This window comes from Salvelinus fontinalis, chromosome 29 (assembly GCF_029448725.1).
Source record: "Salvelinus fontinalis isolate EN_2023a chromosome 29, ASM2944872v1, whole genome shotgun sequence".
NCBI lineage: Eukaryota > Metazoa > Chordata > Actinopteri > Salmoniformes > Salmonidae > Salvelinus > Salvelinus fontinalis.
Window position 1 is genome coordinate 42,107,353 of NC_074693.1, and position 17,758 is coordinate 42,125,110.

Here is a 17,758-nt window from a genome sequence, read left to right on the forward strand (position 1 = left end):
GCACCACCGACCCTGCTAGAACACTCAGCTCCTGCTCAGCTGCAGCACCACCGACCCTGCTGGAACACTCAGCTCCTGCTCAGCTGCAGCACCACCGACCCTGCTAGAACACTCAGCTCCTGCTCAGCTGCAGCACCACCGACCCTGCTAGAACACTCAGCTCCTGCTCAGCTGCAGCACCACCGACCCTGCTAGAACACTCAGCTCCTGCTCAGCTGCAGCACCACCGACTCCGCTGGAACACTCAGCTCCTACTCAACTGCAGCAGGAACACTCAGCTCCTACTCAACTGCAGCACCACCGACTCCGCTGGAACACTCAGCTCCTGCTCAGCTGCAGCACCACCAACCCCGCTGGAACACTCAGCTCCTGCTCAGCTGCAGCACCACCGACTCCGCTGGAACACTCAGCTCCTGCTCAGCTGCAGCACCACCAACCCTGCTGGAACACTCAGCTCCTGCTCAGCTGCAGCACCACCAACCCCGCTGGAACACTCAGCTCCTGCTCAGCTGCAGCACCACCGACTCTGCTGGAACAGTCAGCTCCTGCTCAGCTGTAGCACCACCGACTCCGCTGGAACACTCAGCTCCTGCTCAGCTGCAGCACCACCGAATCCGCTGGAACACTCAGCTCCTGCTCAGCTGCAGCACCACCAACCCCGCTAGAACACTCAGCTCCTGCTCACCTGCAGCACCACCGACCCCGCTAGAACACTCAGCTCCTGCTCTGCTGCAGCACCACCGACCCTGCTGGAACACGCAGCGACTAAAAACAATAGAAAATGTCACAATTGTTTGTGTAAATAAATGTTTAAACAACTTGAATGCATTTGGTTTACTCTTTTCAAACAAGGGAATACTAATTACATACCTGGATCATCCAGTGCGTCTTGCATTTCCGTGAACCCTCCACTCAGGAGGGATTCATTAATACCGCCAAGTCGCTCATCAAGGGAGGTTGAGCTCCGGTGTCCACTTTCCCCCACCCGTGGCACAAACACTTTGTCTGTGTAAGGCTATTCGCCTTTTGGCCTACACTTATATCGGACCATTTCGTTTTTATTCCTGAAAGGTTCCGACCTTCTGAGCCAGCAGCATTCACAGCGTCCGCCACATGCTGCCACTCTAACTTTTTGGCATTTGTAATGCCCACACTGTGTCCACCAAACAGTATTTTTTTTCTCGCTTCAACCTCCCCGACAAGAACAATGGGTGAATTTTTTACATTTTGCCTTACTGTTGGGATTTTCCGTCATTGTCGTCATGCAGTCAGTAAGGATGAACATTAATTAGGAGCGTTTCACTGACTATTTATAAGCAACTATGGGCGTTAAAAGGATGGGATAAGACGCTCGCTCACGTGTGGCAAATTTCAAGTTGATTGCGATTTATTAAGGGAAACCGGCGTGTTATAAATCAGAATATTTTTGTGTCTAAGCACTTTCTGTGTTTCGTCCGTACGCCACCTTTTGACGCGAATCCTCCGCACAGTTTTATAAATGAGGCCCCTGGACTTTTTTGAACTAAATAGATACACGATAGATGAATATTAAAATAGTCTATGCCAAGCAAGATGGGCCTAAAACATTTCAGTTCTTGAAGAATCAAATGTGGCATTCGATCGGCACTCGCATGAACAATGAATCAGTCATCGCCGTCAATAATTGCTGCAAACGAGAAAGGTTGAGGTTTTGACAATGTGTCAAAGCTTGGGGAAAAGTCTGTATTTTTATTATCTGACATGGGCAAGCTCACTTTGTATTGGGCCTTAGTCCAACATTTTTTTTATTCAGCTTTCCCAGGTTTAATCAGAGTACACTAAGCTAGCTCTATCCACCTACCCTTTATACTGTCAAATGGATTGATCATTGTTATTTTCCTCTGGGCCCATGGGAGAGTAAAACACTCATAAATAAACACATTTTACTAGCGTTAGCGCAATGACATGCTAGCTGTTTTCATAGACTTCCAGTCATTGAGGCAACAACCATCCATTTTAAAGCACGTCTCAGCAGAAATATACAATATAAAGTATTCAGACCCCTTGACTTATTCCACATTTTGTTGTGTTACAGCCTGAATTCAAAATTGATTAAATATGTTTTTTTCTCACACCCATCTAGACACAATACCCCATAATGACAAAGTGAAAACATGTTTTTAGAAATGTTTGCGAATATATTGAAAATAAAATACAGAAATATCTCATTAACATATTGAGCTCAGGTGCATCTAATTTCCTTTTGTCATCCTTGAGATCTCACTACAACTTGATTGGGGTCCACCTGTGGTCAATTCCATTGATGGACATGATTTAGAAAGTGACACACCTGTCAATATATGGGCTCACAGTTCACAGTGCATGTCAGAGCAGAAATTATACCATGTCCAAGGAACTGACCGTAGATCTTAGAGAGAATCTTCTTGGATATGTCTGTATCAGCTTTGCACATCTGGATTTGGGGATTTTCTCCCATTCTTCCTTGCAGATTTTTTCAAACTCTGTTAAGTTAGATGGGGAGAGGCAGCAATCTTCAAGTCTTTCCAGAGATTTTCAATGGGATTCAAGTCTTTGCTTCAGCTGGGCCACTCAAAGACTTTCACATTCTTGTTGTGAAGACATCCCAGCTTGGCTTTGGCTGTATGCTTGGGGTCATTGTCATGTTGGAACGTAAATCTTCACCCCCAGTCTAAGTTCTATGCACTAAAGCAGGTTCTCGTCAAAGATTTGCTAGTATTTGGCTCCATTCATTGTTCCCTCTATCCTTGCCAGTCTCCCAGTCCCTGCTGCTGAAAAGCATCCCTATAGCATGATGCTGCCACCAGCATGCTTCACGGAAGGGATGGTGTTAGACGGTGATGAGCTGTGCCTGGTTTTCTCCAGGCATAGCACTTTGCATTCAGGCCAAAGAGTTACATTTTTGTCTCATCAGACCACAGAATCTTTTGCTTTATGCTCTATTTTTTGCGTGACTTTTTGCTAACTCCAGGCATGCTGTCATGTGCCTTTTTCTCAGGAATGGCTTCCGTATGGCCACTCTCCCATTAAGTGCTGCAGAGCATGTTGTCCTTCTGGTAGGTCCTCCCATTTCAGCCAAGGAACTCTGTAGTTCTATCAGAGTGGTCATTGGGTTCTTGGTCACCTCCATGACCAAGGTCCTTCTTGCCTGGTTGTTCAGTTTGGTCGGACGCCAGCTCGAGGCAGAGTTTGGGTAGTTCCATATTTTTTTTAATTTCCCAATGATGGAGACCAGTGTGCTCTTGGGAGCTTTCAACTCTCTAGAAATGTTTTATTTATGATATATGCCCCATCACAATTCTATCTCTGAGATCTACGGACAGTTCATTGGACTTCATGGTATAGTTTCTGCTCTGACAACTGTGTGTAGTTAGTTGTCAAGTAGTTATATAGACAGGTGTGTTTCTTTCTAAATCCTGTCCAAACAATTGAATTGGCCACAGGTGGACTCCAATCAAGTTGTAGTGACAAAGGTAATTGGATGCACCTGAGCTGAAAGAGTGCCATAGCAAAGGGGTGTGAATATTTATGTAAATGAGATATTTCTGTCATTCATTTTCACATTTCTAAAAACATGTTTTCATTTTGTCATTATGGGGTATTGTGTGTAAATGGTTGACATTTTTTATTTATTTAATCCATTTTGAATGCAGGCTGTAACACAACAAACTGTGGAATAAGTGGGGGGAATGAATAAGGGATATGAATACTTTCTCAAGGCACTGTATATATTTTTTTAATTACATATTTTTTGCAGCAGTGGCAACAATTTTTTTTATGAATACAGGTGAAACACTGCTGCCATTCTTCACCAAAACTGCTACTGCAGATGCTTCTGTATTTTTAAAGTGTTGTGTTAGCAGTAGAAACTGGAGAACAGCTATAAAAAAAACATGTACGGACAAAACATGTTCCATCGACAAAAAAGACTCAAGAGAAAGTAAGACAAAACTAAATCTGAAAACTGGACCTGGGGCTAGTAACAGGCTCTTGGGCATGCAGATGGAGTAGCCAGCCCTTGGACACTCGCGTTCCTTGAGCAATGTTCTCGACAGGCTAACCACTTCATCTGATCTCTTTTCTCCTCAGGGGGACGATGAAGGCGCGCTTCGTGTACGTCTTCATCCTGGGCATCCTCTTCACGGGCTCCAAGGACCTGCTGAGGTCCCAGGTCATCACAGCCGACGCCCGGCTGAAGAGCAGGGGATTGTGGGAAATCTACAGGTAGGTAGCCTACACGGCAAGTAGCCTACGGAATAGAGGCGGGCTAGCAATCGGTAGATGGCAATTTTGAATCCTGTTCAGATTTTCGTCTGATATTCGTGTACATTGTTTTATTCAGACTTTATTGAACCATGCGAGTCAGTTTAGAATAAATAATTGTTCTTATTTATTCATATTGCATAGTTATTGGACAATACATACGTCTTCTTACAGTGGTGTGGTTCTGTTGGTGGCCCTGTTGTTCCGGGCACACAACCTGCCGGTGCTATGCTGCTGCCTACTGGTCCAGTCCTTGATGGCCCAGTTCATCTGGAAGAAGCTCCACTACGATGCTGCCCAGACCACCATCATGCACTACTGGTTCGGACAGGCCTTCTTCTACTTCCAGGTAACGGGCGGTTAGATTATAGAGTATTCATTGTGGAGTATGTTTCTTGTAACCTGGCTATGCCTACACCTGGCTATGACTTTTTAAGAAAAAGTTTGTCGCCTTGGCTTGTGCGAGCCATAAAGGCTCATACAGTGTTTTTCACTAGCGCCGGCTGTCGGCTGTACAACCTATTACAGACTCATTTTCAGCCTGGTACTTTTTCCACTTAAATGAACTAGGCTACTTTTCAATTCGCTAGTCAGAAAATAGTCTGCCGAGCCCGGTCCCGCTAGAATGAACGATATGCATCTTCTATTGATAGAAAAAGGCGCCTGTCAATCACAAAGTGAGCGATGACAGGGAAACACTGCTGGTTTGACAGTCTGCTTTCTGTCCCGCCTCTCGGTACCTGGGTCTGTGGGTTGTGTGCGCTCTGGTTGCAGGCACATTTCTTTACACAGAGGGAGAGAGTGTGAATTTGTACATCCTAATGTAATGTTAGTGAATTTGCACGTCCCATATAATGTGGTAATAATTAGTCGAAATCCATTTAGCCTATTGTTTTCTTGCACATTAATTTATGTTCTTTCGCGTGTAGGGTACGACATTAACTATGGCCCGCTGGCCCGAGGCCAATGGAAAATTTGTCGGTAGGGCTAGTGGATCTCCTCTGTCGGGCCAGTAACTTTTCAGCACATTTTTGCATTCCAGTACAACATTTACCTGCTCTGTCACAGTCTACCATTGAAAACCATTGAAGACTACACAGGTAAATGCCATGCTATTTGTATTTGAGCAATATGATTGGCCATTTATTCATGCATAACCACGCTCCTGCGAGTCACACCTTCTCGAGCACTTGAGCAGTACACGAGTTGATGTCTTCACACAGCAAACGCGAGCTGTCCAACGGAAAATGAAGCACCCATCTACTCGCTGAGCTTATTTATTTTAGGGAAAGTGATTGACAAAAGTAAACCTTCAATAGGGAAGACACTAGGAATATGCTGGCTACTGTTGATAGAAAGCTGAAAAAAAACACCTAGCATTCCTCTTGGCTACCACCCGATGTCACAGGAAGGCCATAAAGATCATCAAGGACAACAACCACCCGAGCCACTGCCTGTTCACCCCGCTATCACCCAGAAGGCGAGGTCAGTACAGGTGCATCAAAGCAGGGACCGAGAGACTGAAAAACAGCTTCTATCTCAAGGCCATCAGACTGTTAAACAGCCACCACTAACATTTAGTGGCCGCTGCCAACATACTGACTCAACTCCAGCCACTTTAATAATGGGAATTGATGGAAATTATGTAAAAATATATCACTAGCCACTTTAAACAATGCCACTTAATATAATGTTTACATACTCTACATTACTCATCTCATATGTATATGTATATACTGTACTCTATATCATCTACTGCATCTTGCCATCTTTATGTAATACATGTATCACTAGCCACTTTAAACTATGCCACTTTATGTTTACATACCCTACATTACTCATCTCATATGTATAGACTGTACACTATACCATCTACTGCATCTTGCCTATGCCGTTCTGTACCATCACTCATTCATATATCTTTATGTACATATTCTTTATCCCTTTACACTTGTGTGTATAAGGTAGTAGTTGTGGAATTGTTAGGTTAGATTACTTGTTGGTTATCACTGCATTGTCGGAACTAGAAGCACAAGCATTTCGCTACACTCGCATTAACATCTGCTAACCATGTGTATGTGACAAATAACATTTGATTTAGATTTAGATTTGATTTGGCTAGCCTACTGTAGCCATGTCGATATGTAGTGGTGGAGAGTCGACTCCAAAATAATAGATTCTTTGACTCCTTTCCGGTCAACTCCCAAGATTCAGTATTTTTGCAACGGAGGAGAATGAGTAGGGTGCCGTTGGCTACTTCCAAGTACACAACCTCTTGCATCTTTCACAGCAAAGAAAGAGCGATCTAGTGAGGGAGAGAGCGTGTAGGTGCACAGCCAGGCATACCAGGCAGACATTCAGAACCGTGCATCGGTAATAAAAGCTCTATCTCGCAATGTCTCAAGTTCACTAAAGTAGGGGCTATCGATGAGTAGGCTATTCTACACGCAATAGACCAAAGACTGAACAGACACTCAAATCTTTTATAGCGAATAGAATGAGCAGGCGAGGCAGTGAGGGCGAGAGTAGAGAGGGCAGGCAGACATACAGTTGGAACAGTGCGAATAGGCCACTGGCGTGGCGTAAATCCCATCAGACCCATGCGCCCGTCATCTCGCACCTATGTCAAATGACCTACTACATGGGTAGTAGGTGAGTCAAACAGACAATATACTTGTCATGTATCTAATTAGCCTATTTCTCAGCGGGCGCCAGTGGCAGCCTACCTCAGCATCCCAACTGGTTATGAAGTTTTAAAACGTTATGTGAATCAGGTCAGACTCGGAGGGAGAGTGAGTTGTTCAACAAAAGGCAAGACCAAGCGTTGCACAAAAACGCAGCAAAAAAGCTTTATCTGATCGAGATCGTGCAAAATTACCGAAGATCACATCAGCAAAGCTACCACCTCTTCCTCAACAGACGAAACGCCATCGCATGTGGAAGCTAGCTAGACTCCCAGTCTCAACAGATACCTTACTGCCCGGGCCCGGTAGTGACAGTGGCCTTGCTCCTCCTCCTCCTTCCTCTTTTTGAGAATAGTGACAGTTCCCTCATCCTCCTCTCCCAGAAAACCCAGCTGATGACTGCCAGAGACCCAACAGCGCTCATGAGAGCGACGTGTATGTTTATTCAGAAAAATGATATTGGTTACTGATTAGTATGCTTTTGCAACGGAAATTCATTTTATAATCTATAATGTTTGAATTTCCCACTTTAATTACTGAACAAGTAAATACACTGAACAAACATGTAAAGTGTTGGTCCCATGTTTTATGAGCTGAAATGAAAGGGTATTCTTTTTCATGCTTTTGAGTGCGAGTACTTTTTGAACTCTACATATATTTTCTCACCCACGCATCGGCCGCCTTTCATTCTAGCCTGAGCGCCAACCTTCATTTTGGCTTTCTACTGAAATAAAATATCCAAGAAATGTTCCATACGCACAAAAAGCTTATCTCTCTAAAATGTTGTTCACAAATTTGTTTATATCCCTGTTAGGGAGCATTTCTCCTTTGCCAAGATAATCCATCCACCTGACAAGCTGATTTAACAGCATGATCCTTATACATGTGCACCTTTTGCTGAAGACAATAAAAGGCCACTCTAAAATGTGCAGTTTTGTCACACAACACAATACCACAGATGTCTCATGTTTTAAAGGAGTGTGTGATTGGCATGCTGACTGCAGAAATGTCCACCAGAGCTGTTGACTGAGATTTAATGTTAATTTCTCTACCAAAAGCCGCCTCCGTCATTTCAGAGAATTTGGCAGTGCATCTAAGCGGCCTCACAACCGCAGACCACGTGTAACCATGCCAAACAAAGACCTCCACATCCGGCTTCTTCACCTACGCGATCGTCTGAGACCAGCCACCCGGACCGCTGATGAAACTGAGTTTGCACAACCGAAGAATTTCTGCACAAATTGTCAGAAACCGTTTCAGGGAAGCTCATCTGCATGCTCGTAGTCCTCACCAGAGTCTTGACCTGACTGCTGTTTGGCATCGTAACCAACTTCAGTGGGTATACACTAACCCACTGAAGTTGGTTACGATGCCAAACCTGAATCAGGTTTACCTCTAGGATTTTGCCTGTGCTTAGCTCTATTCCGTTTCTTTTTTATCCAGACAAATTCCCCAGTTCTTAACGGTTACATGCATACCCATAACATGATGCAGCCACCACTATACTTGAAAATATGCAGAGTGGTACTCATTAATGTGTTGTGTTGGATTTGATCCAAACATAACACTTTGTATTCAGGATATAAAGTTCATTTCTTTGCCACATTTGTTGCACTATTACTTTAGTGCCTTGTTGCAAACAAGATGCATGTTTTGAAATATTCGTATTCTGTACAGGTTTCCTTCTTTTCAGTCTGTCATTTAGGTTAGTATTGTAGACTTACTACAATGTTGTTGATCCAGCCTCAGTTTTCTCCGATCACAGCCATTAAACTGTAACTGTTTTAAAATCACCATTGGTCTAATGGTGGAATCCCCGAGTGGTTTCCTTTTTCTCCGGCAACTGAGTTAGGATTGACGCCTGTATCTTTGTAGTGACTGGGTGTATTGATACACTATCCAAAGTGTAACTAATAACTTCACCATGCTCAAAGGGATATTCAATGTCTGCTTTTTACATTTTTACCCATCTACTAATAGGTGCGCTTCTTTGCGATGCATTGGAAAACCTCCCTGGACTTTTTGGTTGAATCTTTGTTTGAAATGCACTGCTCGGCTGAGGGACCTTACAATTATCTGTATCTGCGGGCTACAGAGATGAGGTAGTCATTCAAAGACCATACATTTATTTTGCAAACTGAGTCCATGCAACTTATTTACTCCTGAACTTATTTAAGCTTGCCATAACAAAAAAGTAAACGTCTGTGATTACTTTCTGAAGGCACTGTACGTGATCCACTCAAATATGGTGTTGGGTTTGTCCGTTGGAGGGTGGCGTTGTCATGCTCTTTGACAGAACGGGCCCTGTCACACACGGGTCCTTTCACACACACACATACACACCCAGGTGAGAGAGAGGTGAGCTAGTGGCCTTCATCAGGTAGTGAATTAATTCAGCTCCCGCTGCAGTCGCCGAGAGCTCTTCCATCACATCTGTGTCACTCCTGAGCCCTCGTCAGGAAATGGAAAGGGGAATGAGACGGAGCCAAAGAGAGTGGGGAGGAGGAGAGATGAGGTGGAGGGGAAGGGAGTTTTCACCCAGTCACTGCAACCCTTACAAGGCCAGAGAGTTGACAGACAGCGAGCTTTGAATAGCTAGCTACCTGGGAAGTGGAGGAGCATGCAGGAGACTGACACATTTTATTCATATCAGCTTCTGACTTCTTTCAAAAGTTAACATTGAGTGTATTGTGCAATCTTTGTATATATATATATATATGTTAATTTTACCCAAGGTCAGCTACACTAGCTACATTAGCTAACTTCTGTACTTTGTCTAACTACTTTGTCTAACTAAGTTACTTAGCTACTTTGTCTACTTAGTAAGTTAGCTAAGTAATTTAAGGTTAGTTGTGAAAATGAAGCTTAATAAAATGTACGTCTGCTGTTTGGCTGTTTGTCTGTCTGTAGGGGAACTCCAACAGCATAGCCACTGTGGACATCTCGGTTGGCTTTGTGGGACTGGAGAGCTACGTAGAAGCCCCGGCAGTCTTCCTCACCGCCCTCAGCACATATGCCGGGCCCCTGCTCTGGGCTTCCCACCTCGTCTGCTACCTCAGCTCCGAAAACAGGTCAGTTACGGTACACTCACGGCAGTGAATGTCATTAGTGAAGATTCATTCAGAAGTTAATTCATTCTAACTTACACTGATTCACAACAGCCCAGGAACCAGCTAACCATAGAAGAAGTAGAAGATTTGGCAAGATTTTTTCAAATGAGTGAATGAATTATTATTCCAGTATAAAATGAAAAGCCTTGAAATTGATTATTCAGGATGCCCATATACTCACAACATTGATTCTGCCTAAAACAAGAGGCTGGCGAAACAGTCCAGTTATGGACTTTCAATTAATTCACAGAAATTGAATTGAGCACGTCCACACCGTAATACATAAAGCCAATAGGGGGAAGAAACCCAAACATTTCAACAGAGACAAAGGAGTCTGTATATTCCTCCCATCTAGCATGAAACTGCAGTGTGTAATTATTGGGACAGGATCATAATGCGATGACGATGGTGAAGACGTCGACGCCTTGGCCACGCGCCAATTTATTATGGAATTAAAACAGCAGTGCAGCAAGCTACCCCTGGATGTTATATGTAAAAGATGCAAGAGATTGTTTCGAACATTTTGTACATCGTTGTAATGCTTGCGCCTCTAATTGATTTTCTCCTCAATTCATACAACAGGTTAGTCACCTAGAGCACAATTCAAAGAGCATAACAGAATATTAATAAATGAGCAAAGTGTGCTACCCCACGTCTTGAATGTAGATACGTTAGACTATGCATCACAGATTGTGTGTTAAAGAGCGCTGTTAGCAAAGTTATGGAATGGAAAGAAGGGATGGGGGACGCAGATGAAATCAGAGAGCTGTTTGTGGGTGGATGTTTTTCTTTTTCTTTAAAGGGGCCTTTTATCATTAAGCTCCTGTAAGCCTCTTTGTTACTGGCATCTAATTCCAATTAGGCTGAGTGATAACTATCTTCATACTGCAATCAAAGCAGTGTGTAAAGCCCAGTCCAACGTGGGGGCCTCCTCCTCTCAACTCACGCCAGCCTTTCAATAATTGATGAAAACGATGGCTGCTGAGTCGATCCTCCCTTCAGGAGCCCTCCTCTTGGTGAGGGGAAAGACGATTTACGCACACACACATACAGTGCCTTCAGGAAGTATTCATACCCCTTGACTTATTTTGTTGTGCGACAGCCTGAATTCAACATGGATTTATTTGATTTTCTTCTCACCCATCTACACACAACACCCCATAATGACAAAGTGAAAACAGGTTTTTAGAAATCTTTGCAAATTTATTGAAAGTGAAATCGAGAAATATCTCATTTACATAAGTATTCACACCCCTGAGTCAATACTTTGTAGAAGCACCTTTGGCAGCGATTACAGCTGTGAGTCTTTCTGGTTAAGTCTCTAAGAGCTTTCACACACCATTTGCCCATTTATTCTTTTCAAGATTCTTCAAGCTCTGTCAAATTGGTTGTCAAATCATTGCTAGACAACCATTTTCAGGTCTTGCCATAGATTTTCAAGTAGATTTAAGTCAAAACTTTAACTTGGCCTCTCAAACATTCACTGTCTTCTTGGTAAGCAACTCCAGTGTAGAGTTGACCTTTTGTTCTAGGTTATTGTCTAGGTTATTGTCCTGCTGAAAAGGGAATTCAGACTGAATTTTGTCTGTGCTTAGATCCATTCCATTTTTTTTTATTCTCCTGGAAAAACTCCCCAGTCCTTTAACAATTACAAGCATACCCATAACATGATGTAGCCACCACTAAGTTCAGCAAAATTTTACTCCTGAACTTATTTAGGCTTTCCATAACAAAGGGGATGAATACTGATTGACACAACACATTTCAACTTTAAATGTTTTATTAATTAGTATTTTTTTTAAATGGAAAACACAATTCCACTTTGACATTATGGGGTATTGTGTGTAGGCCAGTGATAAAGAAAAAGCTATATTTAATCAATTTTAAATTCAGGCTGTAGCACACCAAAATGTGGAAAAAGTCAAGGGGTGTGAATACTTTCTAAAGGCACTGTATGTCCTTGTCAAATCTGTGCAGACTGCACCCAATTGGAAAATAGATAGTGCAAACACATTGCCAGGGCTGTGATTCTGAGTGTCAAAAGGGGTCAATTCTCTAAAGATTAGTAACTTCAACTTCTTTAGCTCCAGAGATCTAGAGGTGGTATCCCTTAACGCACATCCTGTATCCCACACTCCTTTACAAGCAGTCATCCCTCTTTAATCCTGCTCCCTGGAGGATAGGGTCAGGAACGAGATAGCGCACCAGATGAATACTAAAGCCAGCCCAAGAGGAGGACAGGAAGTAAAGTGAGAGGGGGGTATGGGACAGGCTTGGAAGCGCATTACTAATGCCTGATCTCATTTCCAAAGAGGGGATGCCCTTCAATTACTACCTCTTCAGATAGCTTCAGGTAGAAACCTTTGCCTAGGACATGACATTAACACTAGAACTGTCTTAGGCCAACAGCCACCGACATCTGATTCTGTAAAAAAAAAAAAAAAAAAATGCGTCAAAAAATTGCAATGCCCTCCTCCTTCCCTGACTTTCCCTAAATATTTCTGTTTTTTTAAATAAGACAAATGTGCCAAAGGGCATTGGTACCCATGCGTCTCTCTCCTCACTGAATGAATGTCGTCACTGGTTGAATCTACAATTGAACTCGATGAAATGGATTACACTGTAGTGTTTTTATTGTACGTTTATTGCGGGTACTTATTGTATTGTTTATTGCGGGTACTTATAGGCTGAAAGGCCGTTCATTTCTAGTGTTAACAGACACCTAGTTTGCCAGATGCCAGGCAGGTGTCTCCTGCTGCATAGGAATGGGGATGTATAGAGATGAGAGATGTGACCACCACAGCAAAGAGAAGACAAATGTATTTCTACTGGTTATGTAGTTCTGTTATGTAATCATGCATAGTGTTCTTCATGACACCTGTGTATTCTGTTAAAACATGTAGATGTCAGGCATAAAATTAGGTGGAAAAATCTGAATCCCTTGATTAATTACATGTCTGAGTAATGTGGCCTGTTCTGCATTTCAGGAAGTGATGTCACTGAGTACTGCCCCTATATATGTGACCGGCCGGCTCAAATCGGTCTTATGTAGCAACATTTGAAATTGTGTGTTTTACATTGGATAGAAGTAGAGACTCAGAGCTACAAAATGGTATATCATACACTGCATTTTTTTATTTGACCTTTTCTTAACTAGGCAAGTCAGTTAAGAACAAGTTCTTATTTACAATGACGGCCTAAAAACAGGGGATTCGGTTTAGCAACCTTTCGGTTACTGGCCCAACGCTCTAACCACTAGGCTACCTGCCGCATTTGAGGAACAATGGGGAAGTAATTCTGGTTTGAAAGTTGACAAACTTGTAAAACTCACTTTTGAGAAAATGGCCTTTGAATATTTTGGTATCTAGTGAAGAGCTCTCCTTTGTCTACACCCATTCAGCATTGTTCACACCCTCTTAAGCTAGCCCCACCCATCTCTTTAAGGATTCACATATGAGGTCATGTGCTAAACAGTGAGTAGTGTAGTAAAGATTAAGACTAAAAGTGTAGTAGTCTACAATAAGAAAAATTCCAGGTAAACAGAACGTGTCCAGGTAAAAATATTTTATAAATATTAGATGACACTTACCCAGACACACTTGTCTAAATTGATGGGTCATGTGAAAGAAATGCTAAAACCAGCCACATCTTGCCAAGTGGATGGGTCTCTACAGAAGGTGTAAACGGTACAGCCAAATGGTTACTTGTATAGTAGTTATATCCGAAATAGATAGTGTCAATATAAAGAAAATATACAGTATGTACACGAACAATATCAATAACGATAGTGACAGATGAGGTGGTTGTATGCATACAATCAGAGGTAAAGTGGCTGAGCAGCAGGATAAATAAATAATATAGCAGCAACGTATGGCGTGTGTGTTAGGAGAGAGTCATGTGAATAGAGGTACTTCAGATAGTGCTGATGACTGCTCCGTCCGAACCACGCATGAAGAAGGGAATCTACATTCGGAGAGCCTGTTTCTGTCCATGCGGGGCATGTGATGTCCATAGCCTCTTCGTCGCAAAATTCCCTGATCTTCTCAAAAATATACATTTGTCTAGCTGTGTCCAGTCCAGGTGGTGCTTGTACAGGCAGACCATCTATGGGAGGAAGGATCAGTGTTGCGCAGCAGCTGAAACCTGGTCCCGACTGAGAACGCTCCTCGGCGACAACAACACCAGGCTCCAGAGCATCGAAGCTGTAAAACAGGAAATAACAAAAAGAATTAAGACATTACAACCTTGCACAACATCAATTCACCTCCCAAGTTTAGATAAGAAGAATAACCTCATACAATGCACTGAAAAGGATATTCACCTGAAGTGCTGGTACTGCTTGAACTGTGGCAGCGGCCTGAAGTAGGGAGTCAGGTGTTGTTGCCAGCCATAGCTTTCCACCAGCACCGTACCATCCTCCAGTCCAACCAGCTGTGGGATGTTGACCCCTGTCACAGTGCTGTCTTTCACAACACCAATACATCTCAGACACAGTGTTCACTCTGGTCTTTCTGAAGTGCTGCTTGATGAGGACGAAGCACCAGTCGGGGGCAAACTTGGTGTGGCCTGTGATCAGGAAGTGAAGGTCCAGACTGTGGTGGAGCTTGTGCATGGTCCGCCAGGCACAATACCAGAGCACCAAATTGTTGTTTTGGCCACTGCAGCTATCACAATTCAGGTCCACACGTGTTTCCACAACTCTGTAGTTGGTAAAGAAATGGTGCATGTAGTTGATGACTGAGCTGCTGCCTTTGCTGGACGACATGCCTTCATCAATCAAGTAGTTGACTTGTTGTGGTATTCCTTCACAGCAGACACCAAACAAGCCACACTTGCGAGGAGTTAAAAAGTAGATGGGACCTGGCTGCATAGGGTCAGAAGGATAGTGCACCTGCAAACAACAAAAGAACATTAGGATAAGTTAATGAAAAGAAAATGTAATGTAAAACGTGATATAATTTTGTAATGCATCATTACTTACCTACAAATGTGCAGAGCAGCAGCACTACCTCATCTTGGAAAGTGGAAGTTAAAATGATCACACAGCCCGACTACACGTACCTCTGGAAAATACAGAAATAATGTGAGATCAATAAAAGTAATGCCAGTCATGTTGGTCAGTTATATAATGAAAACGTGTTGTTTGTGCTTTACATACCAAGTGTTCAATTCCTTGTAGAGACGCCACACTGCTGCTTTTGTCACATGGGATGGCAGCAGCTTTCCACCAAAGTGTTTGTGTCCTGGGTGTCGTCCTTATAACACTATTGCATTATCCTCTGTGTAGTTGTTGATGACGTTCACCACTCGCTGCAAGTCCTCATACTTCAGTGTAAGCTGTGCTTGCTTGGGCCAGCTCTCTTTTTGATGGGAGACGTTAGACCAGTCTCCTTGTATGACTGGTGGAGGAGAATCAGGCGTATTCTACTGATGCTGAAAGACAAATTCCAGAAACAAATATTTTGGCATTATTATACAGTAGATAGCCGTAATCACCGTCAGACACACCTGGCGTAGTGGAGTCTTTTGTTTAGACATGCTAGCTAAACAATGAATCTGAATCTTAATCCTAATCCATAGAGTACTAGCAATACAAACCGATTGTCATAGCTAGCTAAAGTTAACCAAATAGGTGCATAGTTAGCTAGCAAACATTAGGCCATAACTAGCCATGTGAAATGGCATTCTGAGATAACGTTACTACACACAGATCATAAACGTAATGTTAGCTAGCGAGCCAGCCATCTAATGTCAGCTAGCTAGCTAACAGTATTCTTGAACTTGCAATGAAAACAACTTTCTGACAAAATTAGAAACGTATAGTATCTGAAACTGTAGCTAGACTCTTACCCGTTCGCATACATGAATGAGTGCTTCACGGCAGACTGCAACCCCTTTCATTAAATAAGACGTCCTGTGCCGTTTCCGTTGCTTGGCCCGTTGTTGTGTCAAGTCACTCTGGTTCAAATTGACCGTGTACAATGCCATAAAAGTCATCTTAAGCTTTAGCCCCCACCCAAACTCTGACCATTTCACTCGCCCTAGCAGAGCTGGTTAGGTTGTTTTCATGTTATCCAGAGCGTTGGTGACTAACATATAGGAGCACCTAGCAACAATTTAATTACGCTTTTCATAAATTCATTAGTTATTCTGCGCTCTGGTACACAGACGAGAGTGCTCTGCAACAGTTGTTGCAGTGATGTTCTATTGAAATGGATACTTGCATAGTGGAGTCTTAAGTTTTAATACGTGATTCATTCAAAAAAAAGCTGCGTTAGACAGGATTACCTATTGGCCTGCTCAAATAGACACAAGCGTGCTATATGGAAGACCAATCCAAACTCATCTCTCGGCATGTCCAGTCCAACCTTATCTCAGCCAATCATGGGTAGCGGGAAGGTTTCTCACTTTTTCTGTGGCTTAACCAACTAGGCTACTTTAAATATTTTATTCATATTTACAGATGGCATACAAGTTTGTTATTAAGGCACGTGAAAGTTCACATGTTCGAGAAGGCATTAATGCCCCCCCCCCCCCCAAAAAAAGAAAAATATTTTTAAAAATAAAGTTTACGTACAAACGCCTCTCCTGTGAGGTAGTGACCCGCGACATACGCCTAGTTTCCTGAAACGGGTCACATATAGGACCTTCCACCCCCACCTGGGATATGGATGCCTGATGAAGACCTACGGGTCGAAACTTTGTTATAAATAAATATCACCTGGGAGCATGAGAAGCAGTGTGCAGCACCTGCGGAAAGTACCTGGATTTGCTGTTGTAGAAATTCTTACCACAGGGACACTCAAAGTCAATCTTAAATTAGTCATTGATTATTGTCAGTGCACTGGAGAGGTTCCAACCTACTTAATGCACCATAGTGAACGTCTGTCAGAAGCTCTGCTGTCTGCTATACGGCTATACACAGATAAGTTATATTTGCATGATTTAGCATGATTAATTCATCATTACCGTTTTGTTTCATTCATGTGACCGACCAATAATGGTTCATAACATTTGACAAACAAGGCTTCTTCTCTCTAAGCTGAGACCTTGAAACTGAGATTTTTCGTTCTCAAAACAAGGTCTGGGCGAACTGCCAAATTGCAGATACTGATAAGTGAGGATTCGTTCAATCAGTCACTTGCATGAACACAGAAATTGGTTATTAGAACAGCACATGTATTAAATGTCCATCACAGTGCGTATGTTCTTCAGCTTTTGTACATGAACTCTCTACCATACAGCACTCATTTTTGAGACTCCCTTTTCACAAGTCTACCTGTCTTCTGATATTATGGCTGAAATGGCAGACTCTCAAATGGCGGGCCAAAGCAAGTCATTTGAGTTCTCAGAGGATGATTATTCCCGGATCATAATGAAGGACTCGCTTTTTGATGAAACTGTCCCAACGACAGATTGCAATGCAGAGACTCAGTTATCACATCTCTCAAGAATCTACAGGTCCATGAGACAAAACAATATTATCATGATGTCACCTTCAGTGATTATCTAAGATAATCAAATGAAAGGCATAAATAGATTATAGATATAGAAAGAACCGGTTCTTGGTTCGAACAATCCCTCTTTTTGTGACCGATGGTGCGAGATTCTTAAAAAATGTTTGTTTGATTCAATGTTGCTCACCATACAAGAAGTGAGAGAACAATTGAGCACGACTAGAGA

General features: G+C 42.7%; 1 protein-coding gene across 1 annotated transcript in view; it reads left to right on the top strand.

Annotated features, from left to right (window-relative positions):
* LOC129827993 (GPI ethanolamine phosphate transferase 2-like) overlaps positions 1–17,758 on the top strand; it is a 132,650-nt gene that overhangs the window by 105,219 nt on the left and 9,673 nt on the right. The window contains exons 11-13 of the mRNA XM_055889377.1: positions 4,108–4,242; positions 4,456–4,630; positions 9,876–10,036. Coding sequence (XP_055745352.1) covers positions 4,108–4,242; positions 4,456–4,630; positions 9,876–10,036 — 471 coding nt within the window. The remainder of the gene's footprint in view (positions 1–4,107; positions 4,243–4,455; positions 4,631–9,875; positions 10,037–17,758) is intronic.